Raw genomic sequence first — 12,348 nt, 5'->3', positions numbered from 1 at the left:
TTCTTTATTCATTAACCAATAAAAGGAAAAAATATACAGAAGGACTTTCCACACCATTTCCCCTTTCCTGTTTAAAAAAAATGTAAGGTTTTAACTTTAACATAGTAAAATTACATATACCAAAACTTATCAAGCAAAAATTAGTTACAACATTTATATCTACTTTATCTTTTATCATAATTAACAAAAACTATAATTATAACTATCTAATCTTCAACTCCATCAAAGACTCCAAAAGGATATAATATTACCTAAGTAAACAGAAAGTGCATTGTAAGCAACTTCCAAAACTCTAGAATTGACAGAGACATCTCACTGCCTGGACAGTCACCCAAAGTTCTTCTGTACTGTTGGGGCATCCAATCTTCAGCCCACAGGCCCATAGTATCTTGCAGACTTTTCCATGAAGCAGGATATTTGAAGATCTGTTTTGCCTTGCAATGGCAAAGTCCATCAGTTGCTTTCTTCTGTGTCCTGCAGAATGTCTGGCAGACTCTTTCATGAAGCAGGAACTGTGAAGGACTGACTCACCTTTAGGCAAGTTCAGCAGTCATTTCTGTGTGGGTTCTGCATGTCCAGTTCACACAGCATATCATCAAGCAGTCCAGGCAAGAGCAGTTTCTTGCCCAAATGGCTAGCAAACTCCATAAGGAACCTCTTCGATGCCCATCTTCCTCTTGAAATAATTGGTGCTGCCAGGAGCAGACGTGTCTCATTGTCATGAAAAGACCTAAGTTATGAAATATTTTAAATGGCATATTCTAAAGGTCTCTGGAAGATACCACAGAGTTTCTTCTTCTTTTTTTTAAAGATTTATTTATTTATTATGTATACAGTATTCTGTACTGCATCTATGCCTTTAGGCCAGAAGAGGGCACCAGATCTCATTACAGTTGGTTGTGAGCCACCATGGGGTTTCTGAGAATTGAACTCAGGACCTCTGGAAGAGCAGCCAGTGCTCTTAACCGCTGAGCCATCTCTCCAGCCCAGAGACAGGGATTCTCTGTATAGCCCTGACTGTCCTAGAACTCAGTCTGTTGACCAGGTTGGCCTCGAACTCAGAGATCTGCCTGCCTCTGCCTCCTGAGTGCTGGGATTAAAGCCTTGGGCCACCACCGCCTCGCCATGCTCCACATTTGTTAGCATACACATAAATGGGTTTCACGGTGACATATATATATATACATACGTGTGTGTGTGTGTGTGTGTGTGTGTGTGTGTGGTCTCAGGCATCCCATCCTGGACTTAAACTCATTGTGGAACCCAGAATGATCTTTAGCTCCTGATCTCCTGCCTCCATGTTTCAAGTGTTGCAATTACAGTTTGTGATTCCATATTCAATTTATGAGATGCTGGGGATAGACCCAGGGCTCTGTGTGTGGTAAACCAGAACTCCAACACGGTGCTACGTCCCCAGTCCTTTACTGTGGTGTCTTCGTACATATAGATCAGTATGCTTTCTTCTCACTTGCCCTCCCCCATTGCTGATCCCCTTTCTTCTCACCAAATAGCTTCACTTCATATACACATACATGCGTATACATGTATGTATGCATATGTGTACGTGTATGTATACATATGTGTGTATGTGGGTATATACTCATGTTGCACACATATATAATGTATATGTCTAGTCTGTTAGCATCATGACAGGGAACATGAAAGCATGTGCAGACATGGTGCTGGCTACATCTTGATATGCAGGCAACAGGAAGAGAACTACGGCCATCTCTCCAGCCTTGAATCACATTTTCTTTATCTGTTCGTTTGTGGCTTGACATCTAGGCTGGTATGGTGTATTGTGCATAGCACAGCAAGAGACACGGATAGGCAGGCATCTCTGTTGCATGGTGACTGGGAGCCCTTTGGGTACATGCCAAGGAGTGGTATAGCTGGGTCATATAGCAGTTATTGCTCCACTTTTAGATTTTGGAGAAAGCTCCACACTAATTCCACCAGTGGCTGCAGCAGTTCACCCTCCCGCCAACAGTGTATAAGGATTCGTCTTCCCCACATCCCACATCCTTGGCAGCATTTAACTTTGTTTTCTTTTCTTTTTTTTTCTTGTTTTTTGAGACAGGGTTTCTCTGTAGCTTTGGGGCCTGTCCTGGAACTAGCCCTTGTACACCAGACTGCCCCCTAACTCACAGAGATCTGCCTGCCTCTGCCTCCTGAGTGCTGGGATTAAAAGCCTGCGCCACCACCACCCGGCTTAAGTTTGTTTTCTTGACAATCATCCTGACTAGGGTGAGATGAATCTCAAGTCATTTTTAATTAGCATTTCCTGGTAGCTAAGGATGTTGAATGTTATTTCAAATATTCATTGGCCAAACTATTTATTCCTTTGAGTGCTTTCTTTAAAAAAAATTATATGTAACCGGGCAATGGTGGCACACTGCTTTATCCCAACACTCAGGAGGAAGAGGCAAACGGATCTCTCTGAGTTTAAGGCCAGCCTGTCTATAAGAGCTAGTTCCAGGACAGCTAGAGATATTACAGAGAGAAACCCTGTCTTTAAAACCAACAAAAAAAAAAAAAAATATATATATATATATATATATATATATATATATCTTTTCTAGACAAGGTTTCTCTGTGTAGCCCTGGCTGTCCTGGAACTCACTCTGTAGACCAGGCTGGCCTTGAGCACAGAGATTCTCCGGCCTCTGCCTCCTGAGTGCCCAGACTAAAGGCATGCAATACCAATGCTCAGCTAAGATCTTCGTTTTTCTCATAAATGAGAAAACAGGCTGAGCAAATACAAACCTCCACATGGGACTTTTCCCTCCTACTTTTATAATGAATATTGTCTATTGGAAACCTCTTGTTCGAGGCCCAGCTTTGATTAAAGGCATGCACCACCACTGCCTGGCTAAAAATTCTATTTATGTGGTTAGTCTGCAAGTATGTCTGCACCACGAGCATGCCTGGTGTCCAGGGAGGCCAGGAGATGGTGCCGAGTTCCCTGAATCTGGAGAAGTCATAGGTCCTGGGAACTGAACAGGAGTCCTCTGGAAAACAAACTGAGCCCATCTCTCCAGTCCCTCCGAGTACTTTGTATTCAACATATTAGCTTGATAACATGATTTATCTTTGAGTGACTTGGGGAGATCTTAGTAATTCTAGGCATAAATCCCTGTCAGTGTATGGCTGGCAAAGATTTCCCTCTAATTCTCTACACTATCCCTTCACTGTGCTGGTTTCCTTTTCTGAGTTTTTGTTTGCATCTAAGACAGAGCCCTACTCTGTCGCTCAGGCTGGCTTTGAATTTACTATGTAGCCGACGTTGGTCTCAAACTTCAGACCTTCCTGCTTCAGCCTCAGAAGTGTTGAGATTACATGTGTATGCAATCCCATTTAGGCCAGCTGGCTTTTCAGGAACAAAGTTGTGATCCACAAATGCGTCTCAGGGGTAACTTTCAGGAGTTGGTTCTCTCTCATCACATGGGTTCTAGGATTGAATTTGGGTTGTCAGGCTTGCCTTGAACCCGGAACCATCTTCTCTGGGTCCTCTGATTTGCCTTTTAGTTTGGGCCCCTGTCCATGGCATGGTGCCATCCACATTCAGGGCCAATCTTTCCACCTCAGCTAAACCTCTATGGAAGGTCCTCACAGACATGCCCAGAGGTGTGTCTCCTGGAGGGTTTGAGATCGCAGCAGGATGGCACTGAAGATTAACCGCCACAACCAATAAATTACTTAGGAGAGAGTTCCTCTGCCCATGAAATGGTTGAACCTGGCTGACCCGACTCTCGCCTAAAGATACCCAGAAGGATGTGGGCTCCACAGGAACAGGAATTACGTGTAACAGTCAAAAGTGTCAGTGAAGAGCTGGGGGCCTAGCTCAGCAGTAGAGGGGTTACCTAGAACCCATTGAAGAACTGGGGGTGGCTCAGCATCGGCACACTTACTTAGCATACAAAGGCTCAAGGTTTGACTCTTAGCAAACAATACTGTCAGTTCAAGCTAATTTTAGAAAACTGTGGTCTACATCATTTTTTATGTGAGTACGGGTGCATGCGCTAGTGTTTGCCACAGGATTTCAGCCTTCAGTCCTCGCCTTCCACCCCGAGACACCGTTTCTTGTCTGTGGTTTATGCAGGGGTGGCTAGCCCAAAGCTGCAGAGGGTCCTCCTGTCTGACTCCCAGCTCACTATTGAAGAATTAGATTTGAGTGCTACAGTGCCCAGACTGAAATGGGTTCTGGGTATCCAAGCTCAGGTATTTACGATTATTTGCCAAATGCTTTTCCTATTGGGTCATGTCCCCAGCCTTCCTCCATTATAATTCTTGTGGTTCCTAGGGATTGAACCTATGGCCCAATCCTGTGCTAGGTAGCTAGGTAGCGCTGGTCACGACTCCCCCATTCAGTTATATCCGCAACCCACTTCCTTCACCTTTAAACCCTCTCCAGTCCCAGCTCGGTGACTGAGTCTACGCTCTAGTCTCCCCAAGAGCACGCTGTAACTACTGGGCTTCCGTGATACACGCAACAGATTCGATTCATGCCACACTGTAGTCCAATGTGCGTTCTTTTCCTGTGCCCATGTACTTGTGCCCTTTCCTCCTGCTCCTATCCAAACACACACAGAATCACACAAGGAAGCAGAGGCCGTGGGAAGCCCGGCACCAACACAACTCGATACTTTTATTGTACAGGACAAGGAGGATTCACTTCTTGGGCTCTCCATTTTCAGTCCTCTATGCTGAGGGAACATTTGTTTTCTTAAGAGGCTCTGACAACAGGTCCATGCCCAGAACAAGAGCCATACGAACCAGCAGCAACCTCAGCCACACGGATGTGTGTGTGCAAAGGAATTGATGGGTAAGAGTCGGCTTCGATTACTTGGGTGTGACCCTGAAGACCCGGATGTGGATGGCTGAGTTGTTCCGGATCCTGGTTAGGGGCTCTCGGGAGTCAGTCTCTGGTTCCAGTTCATCCACCAGCTCCACGGTGGAGGTATTGGCAGCCACCTGGAGGGACCCAAAGCTGCCTGCCTGCAGCTGCAGGGCGATGTTGATGGCGCGGTTAATGGCCAGGCCCAAGCCGTGGATGTAAATCTCAGCGCATGCGTTCTGCCCTCTACTGCCTCCGTCCAGCAGCTTTTGGCAGCGGGCTAGCTGGGCCTTAAAGTCAGTCTTCATGTTGACATAAATGTCATTGGGCCTCCGGGGCAGGCGGTGAGGAAGTCGTTTCCGAAGGGTGTACTCCACGGGATCCAGCTCGGCCTCGATGGCACCACGGGGTTCTCTGTTTTCCGCCATGCTTTCGGCCCTGGCATGGAGAAGGAACAGGATTCAGGGAGAATGAATGACAAGAGAATCCTTTCCTGCCCAGCTTCCTAAGGGTGCAACCAGAAGGGGGCGCCCTCCACGACCCTCTTCCTTCCCGGCCTCTCGATCCCCTCCACTTCCGTTTTCTCCACTCCCGGTTTTAATTCGCTCGTCACGTGGTTCCCCACTCCCGGCGTCTCCGCGCCTACCTTCTCCGTTCCACGGTGCCGTTTCGCTCGCGTGCGGCTCGCCGACCGACCCGACTGGGCGCCGCCGCCCGCGACACTCAGAAAAAAAACAATGAAGAAGCGATCGGAACAGGAACGCCAGAGAAGCGCGCCGACGAGGGAGACGCACTGCGCACGCGCATCCCCGTCCCCAAGCCGGAACCGGTCGGCCTGTAGCCTTCCCGGCCTCCGTTCTCCCGCCCACGCCGCTCCTCGCGCGCATGCGCAGGGGCGCTTCCGTCTCGCGAGACTTCCGGACTCCTGAGGGCGGGGCTAGCTGTCAGAGGTGGGGCTAAGAGGGGCGTGGGCCGAGGTCCCCGGTTGCCCTCCTCTCCGTTGGGCGGGGCTCGAGGACGCCGGCGGGGATCAGTTCTGGAGACTGGCAGGATTAGGAAAGGGGGTTCGGGTCAGTGTAGGAGCTGCGGTCGCCCAGGCCGGGAGGCATGGCTGGAATCCACGTCTGTCGCACGTCTGAGCCGCGGAACGGACAGCTGCCCTCCCTCCCCAGGTCCTAGCTGCCCCGGACGCAGAGAGATCGAAGGGCTCGAGAGAAGGCCGGATGTCCACCTTGGCCTCCTCCCTCTGCAGGACACCCACACTAGGTGCCTAGCGTTTGTAGCTTCCCGCCACACCTCACCGCAGCACGCCGGCTGCTACCCGCCACCCGCGAGTCACGACGTGCTGCCCTCTGGTGGAAGGGACAGGGACCTGGCTCTCTGCCCAGATTGATAAAGCCTTTGGACAGATCCCTACAGAAATGAGTAAAACCTGTATTTGGCCACCTACCTAGGCAGAATCTGAAGGTTGGAAAGAGAACTTTGCTCAGTGCTATACAGTCAAAGATGACCATGAACTTCTGGTCCCCTTGCCTCCACCTTGTGAGTGCTGGGATTAGTGGGCACCATAACTGACCGACATCCCTAGCCCCCGGGATTTATGTTGAAATGGAAGGCTTGATATTCCAGACATCAATGTGCTTGTTTAGGTGAAAGCTCAGGAAGAGTTGCAGCTATAAACCAGAAATCTTTTTGGTGGGGAGGCTAGGGTTTAGCTATGTAGCTCAGGCTAGCCTTGGCCTCTCCGGTGCTAGTGTTACAGGTGTGCACCACTGTGCCATCTCGAAAAATTTATCCTAAAACTTCTGAAAAGGCAGATAAAATAATCGTTCCAAGTTGTTGGGCTCATATTGTCCCAGCAGTTAAGAGCGCTTGCTGCTCTTCAAAGATGACTCCCAGAGGATCTGAGTTTAGTTCCCAGTATCCAGGCTGGGTAGCTCACAACCACCTTACCTCCAGCTTCAGGAGGCCTGGCATCCTCTTCCGGCCAATGTGGGTGCCCAGACACTCACACAGACACATACATAAAAAAAAAAAAAATTTAGGACAGGTGGTGGTGGCACATGCCTTTAATCCCACCTTTTGGAAGGCAGAGCCTGAAGGATTTCTAAGAGAATGAGGCCAGCATGGACTATAAAGTGAGTTGCAGGATAGCCAGGGCTACATAGAGAAACCCTATCTTGAAAAGTCAAAAAGAAAAATAGATATGTACTTTAAAAACTCTTTGTGATGGTTGTGTATATGATGATGGGCGCATGTATGACATTCTGTGGTGCAATTCCTCAACCTTTACATGGGTTCTGGGGATCAAAGGCTCACACAGCGAGCGCTTCGCATTCTGAGCCATTTGCTGGCCCCTTAAGGCTTAACCATGTCAGTACATTCATTAAGAAGAGTGTGCTGTTGGCAGATGTAGAGATACAAATGTCAATAAAACAGAGATCTCAGAAACACACAAGCATAACAAACCCTTCTGAGAAAAGGTCTCTTCCATCCAGGCTGAGAATGCCCTTGAAGGTATGGTCCTCCTGCCTCCATCTGCCAAGTGAAGGAATCAGAGGTGTGGGCCAGCACACCTGATTTATGCAGCACCAGGGATGGAGCCCCGCACTTGCTACCATCCCCCAGCCAATCCATTTTTTTGACAGAAATGCAAACATAGCACAGTGCAAAAAGATTGTGGTTCGGGTGCTGCCGAAACAGCCCAGGGAAAGAGAAGAGCCTTTAATAACATAGCGTGGAGCTCGGCTGGTGGTGCACGCCTTTAACCCCAGCACTCTCGAGGCAGAGGTGGGCAGATCTCTGAGTTTGAGGCCAGCCTGGTCTACAGAGTGAGTTCCAGGAAATCCAGGGCCTACACAGAGAAACCCTGTCTTGAGAAACAACAACATAACATGGGCAGTGGGTCTAAATATGAAACTGGTAACATAAACCATTTGGAGAAAATGTAAAGGAGCCCTTCAAGAGGCTAGTCAAGGGCTGGAGAGATGGTTCAGTGGTTAAAGAGCACTGACAGCTCTTCAGAGGACCTGGGTTCAATTCCCAGTACCCACATGGCAGCTCACAACTGACCTGAAACCCGTGGCAAAACACCAATGCAAACACATAAGTAAATAAAATTCTAAGAGACTAGTAAAGCAACAAGTCCAGAGATGGGTGAGGGACAAAGATAAACTGCAGTTCGTCGGAATTTCAAGTAAAGCCACCTGCTTTGAAGTCTAAGGACCAGTTGGGCAGGGTTCCTTGGGCCCACATAGTAGGAGAGAAAAGTGCAATCCAACAAGTTGTTCTCTGACCTCTACACACATACGCTCCCCAAACACACTCAAAATAAGTAAATGTGAAAATAAAATTTAAAAACCATTAAGGCTGGGCACAATGTCTCACACCTGTAACACAAGCACTTAAGCTGAGGCGGGAGGGTTGTCATGAGGCCAGCTTGAGCTAGAGAGCTTCAGACTCCAATGTAAGACACTGTCTCAAAAATTAGACTTTCATGAAAGACCAGAATAGCAGGAAAACAAGACCCTGGGTGCGGAGGCATATGGTTGGTCCAGGCACTCAGGATCCTGGGTGCAGTGGCATACGGTTGATGCAGACACTCAGGAACCTGGGCACCGAGGCATATGGTTGGTCCAGGCACTCAGGATCCTGGGCGCGGAGGCATATGGTTGGTCCAGGCACTCAGGATCCTGGGCGCGGAGGCATATGGTTGGGCCAGGCACTCAAGATCCTGGGCGCGGAGGCATATGGTTGATGCAGGCACTCAGGATCCTGGGTGCGGTGGCACATGGTTGGTCCTGGCACCCAGGAGGTGGAGGCAAGAGGATAAAAGGTATCCAAGTACCTGGCCTCCAACTTACGGTGTAGCCGAGGACAGAACTGAACCTTTTATCCTTGTGTGTGTCATCTTAGGAAAACTCATCAAGGTATATCAAGAAAATACTCCTAAAGCCTGGTAGTGTTGGCGGCCTTTAATCCCAGCACTCAGGACGCAGAGGCAGGCGGATCTCTGTGAGTTCGAGGCCAGCCTGGAATACAGAGTGAGTTCCGGGACAGCCAGGGCTGCAGAGAAGAAGAAGAAAGAAGAGGAGGAGGAAGAAGGAGGAGGAGGAGAAGGAGGACACCTCTGAGCATTTAAAAGATTTTACAGGGGGAGGGGTATGGTGGTGAACACGTGTGACAGCAGCATGCAGATGGAGGATTGTGACCATCAGGCTGGCCTGGCTGCACAGTAAGGTGCAAAAACCAAACCAAACCAAGCCAACAGCAAATAGAGTATGCAAGGCTGGGGTGTATCCTGGTGCATCGAAGCAGGCTGGTCCAAGCCCCAGGACTGCAAGACAACAACAGAACCTTAGACAGACAAACAAAAGCCTCTACAGAAATGGCAGTAATGTCCACAGTAGGTTTCCACGGAATAGGCCACAGTTGGAGAGGTCTGATATCTTCCAGTTAATACATTATAAGAAACACAAAAACAAACTGAAATACCCATTCACAGAACATTTCTGGTTTTTTGTTTTGTTTTGGTTTTTCGAGACAGGGTTTCTCTGTGGCTTTGGAGTCTGTCCTGGAACCAGTTCTTGTAGACCAGGCTGGTCTCGAACTCACAGACATTTGCCTGCCTCTGCCTCCTGAGTGCTGGGATTAAAGGAGTGCACCACCACCACCACCTGGCTTCACAGAACATTTCTCAGCAATTAGAGCTGGACCAAGGAAACACCTTGAGCTGTGAGGATACTCGTTATTTATGGGGCTGGGAGCATGGCTCAGCTGACTGGGGCTGGGAGCATGGCTCAGCTAATGCAGCACTGGCCAAGGGTGCTTGAAGTTGGATCTCCAGGGCCCAAATAAAATTTAAAGGTGAGCACAGGGGTGTGCACTTGTAGCCCTGGTGATGGTGAGATGTGAGTAGAGACAGGAAGGTTCCTGTGCCTGAGGCTCACACAGCCCAGGCTTAAATATGACAACAACTATACTTGTGGACCGAACAACTCAGTTGCTAGAAGAAAGTTAACTTCTTCCATTATAGGCCCATTATATCCATCACTTACAATAAAGTTCTGAAGTGTGATGGTGCAGCACTGGGAGGCTGTAGCCAGGAGGACTGCTGCAGGTTCAAGGCCAGCCAGGGACACATTACAAGTCTGGGTCCTAAGAAACTAAACCAACCGAAAAACAAGCTAATAAAAACAACCAAACAAAACACTTCACTACCGCAGAAGAAAAAAAAAACAACCAAGAACTGAGCAGTGGTGGTGCATGCCTTTAATCCCAGCACTCAGGAGACAGAGGCAGGAGAATCTCTGAGTTCTGAGTTCTAGGCCAGTCTGGTCTACAGAGTGAGTTCCAAGACAGCCAGGGCTACACAGAGACACCCAGTCTTGCAAAAACAAAAACAAACAAAAAACCAAGAACAAAACTCACTCACAAAACAATAAACACACTTTGTAAATGAGTATTCTATGACTCAAGCTGTGTGTTTTTCCAAGATATTTAAAATCCTGTTTTACAAGTTAGACTTATGGTGGTGTATGCCTGTAGTCCCCAAACTCAGACAGCTGAAGCAGAAGGATTCTTGTGGATTTGAGGCCAGCCTGAGCTGCAGAGACAACTTGTCTCGAGAAAACCAAAACCCAACCAACCAACCAACTACTTAAACAAACACCAGGAATGGGGACATACCTCAGTGGTACAGTACTTTAGTATATCTGAAGCCCTGGGTTTAGTACCCACTGCTATCAAAAAAGACACCATGTGTGTACACGTATATATACCTAACCAACCAACCAAAAAACAAACATACATGTAAAAATACACACACACATATATGTGGACAATGAGAAGGCTTGAATCTAGGGCTGCCAACTCCTGCACGTCATCCTGACAGCCACATGTGTTTCATGGCAGGTTCACATGCACAATGAACACACACACACACACGTTAAAAAGATTAAATCTCTATCTGGCTCTACAACGGGAATCAAAGTTCCCAACCAAAGTTTGGTTTTCAGGCTTTTCTGCTGGTGTCTTCTCCCATCGCTTTGCTCCGCTGTATTCTCCGGTGCGTGTCCGTCACTCATCTTTTCCTCCTTTCTTAACTAATGATCACCCCACCCTGCTTTCCATCTCCAAGTCTAGTACCAACAAAGGTTGTCTTTCTCCTCTCTGTGTGTGTTGTGTATATGTATGTGTGCACGCAAGTGCACGCGTGCTGGTACGGATTAGATTCAGGGTCTTGCACAAGATAAGCAAGCACTATGCCGGGCGGTGGTGGCGCACGCCTTTAATCCCAGCACTTGGGAGGCAGAGGCAGGCGGATCTCTGTGAGTTCGAGACCAGCCTGGTCTACAGAGCTAGTTCCAGGTCAGGCTCCAAAGCTACAGAGAAACCCTGTCTCGAAAAACCAAAAAAAAAAAAAAAAAAAAAAAAAAAGATAAGCAAGCACTCCACCTCTTGAGCCACACCCCAGCCCCTCACTGGGGGATTCTAGGCAGGGGCTCTCCCACTGAGCCACACCCCAGCCCCTCACTGGGGGATTCTAGGCAGGGGCTCTACCACTGAGCTACATCAGTGGCCCCAATGAAAGCTTTAGATGAAACTATTATGAGGGCTAGAGCAGTGGTTCTCAACCTTCCTAACACTGCGACCCTGTAATACAGTCCCTCACATTGCGGTAACCCCCAACCATAAAACTATTTTTTTAAGATTTATTTATTATATTATTATACATAGTAAATGTATACATAATATAACAATTTATTATGTATACATAATAAATAATAATACATACATTCCTTCTGTGTGTGCCTGCAGGCCAGAAGAAGGCACCAGATCTCATTATAGATGGCTGTGAGCCACCATGTGGTTGCTGGGAATTGAACTCAGGACCTCTGGAAGAGCAGCCAGTGCTCTTAACCTCTGAGCCATCTCTCCAGCCCCCATAAAACTATTTTGTTGCTACTTCATGACTGTATTTTCGCTACTGTTATGAATCATAATATAAATATCTGTGTTTTCTTATGGTCTTCTGGTGTTGCCACCCACAAATCGAGACCCACTACCCTAGACTGGAGGATGGCTTACAGAGGTCCCGGGTTTAGTTCCCGTACTCTTCTCAGGCAGCTCACAGCTCCAGCTTCAGGGCATCGGGTGCCCCCTTTTGGCTTCCTTGGGTACCTGCACTCACATGCACACAACCTAACACAGACACACACATGCAGCAAGAATAATAAAAACCCAGAGACAGTATTGGGGTTCAAGCTGAAGATCAGAAAGGCAAAACAGCCAATTACAGAGAGACCTTTTACCCCTACCGATCTTCACACTGAAAGGGTGAGAGCCTATCTCCATGACTCTCAGGCTCCACCTCCATGAGTTCCTGTCCCTTCCCCTTTATACTCCTTTCCTCACTCAGCCGTATCACTCCTGTCTCCACCTCCCCAGTGGGATTAAAAGTGTGTGACTCCCAAACCCTGGGATTAAAGGTGTGAGCCACACCTTTAATT

At 48.0% G+C, this 12,348-nt stretch overlaps 1 protein-coding gene across 1 annotated transcript; it reads right to left on the bottom strand.

Annotated features, from left to right (window-relative positions):
- Positions 1 to 4,659: 4,659 nt before the first annotated feature.
- Pop7 (POP7 homolog, ribonuclease P/MRP subunit) lies at positions 4,660 to 5,683 on the bottom strand. Its single transcript, XM_057765616.1, has 2 exons — positions 5,484 to 5,683; positions 4,660 to 5,275 (listed from the first exon to the last, which is right to left on the bottom strand). Exon 2 carries the CDS (start codon positions 5,263 to 5,265, stop codon positions 4,843 to 4,845), a length of 423 nt encoding a protein of 140 aa, XP_057621599.1. The 5' UTR covers positions 5,266 to 5,275; positions 5,484 to 5,683; the 3' UTR covers positions 4,660 to 4,842.
- Positions 5,684 to 12,348: the final 6,665 nt, after the last annotated feature.

The sequence above is a fragment of the Chionomys nivalis genome, chromosome 3, assembly GCF_950005125.1.
Source record: "Chionomys nivalis chromosome 3, mChiNiv1.1, whole genome shotgun sequence".
In the NCBI taxonomy this organism is placed as follows: domain Eukaryota; kingdom Metazoa; phylum Chordata; class Mammalia; order Rodentia; family Cricetidae; genus Chionomys; species Chionomys nivalis.
Note: the sequence above shows the minus strand (reverse complement) of the source record. Positions and strands in the feature narration are given on the sequence as shown.

What these genes read in the sequence shown, in the direction of transcription:
- Pop7 (XM_057765616.1), bottom strand. Translation starts at nt 5,265, where the DNA reads ATGGCGGAAAACAGAGAACCCCGTGGTGCCATCGAGGCCGAGCTGGAT.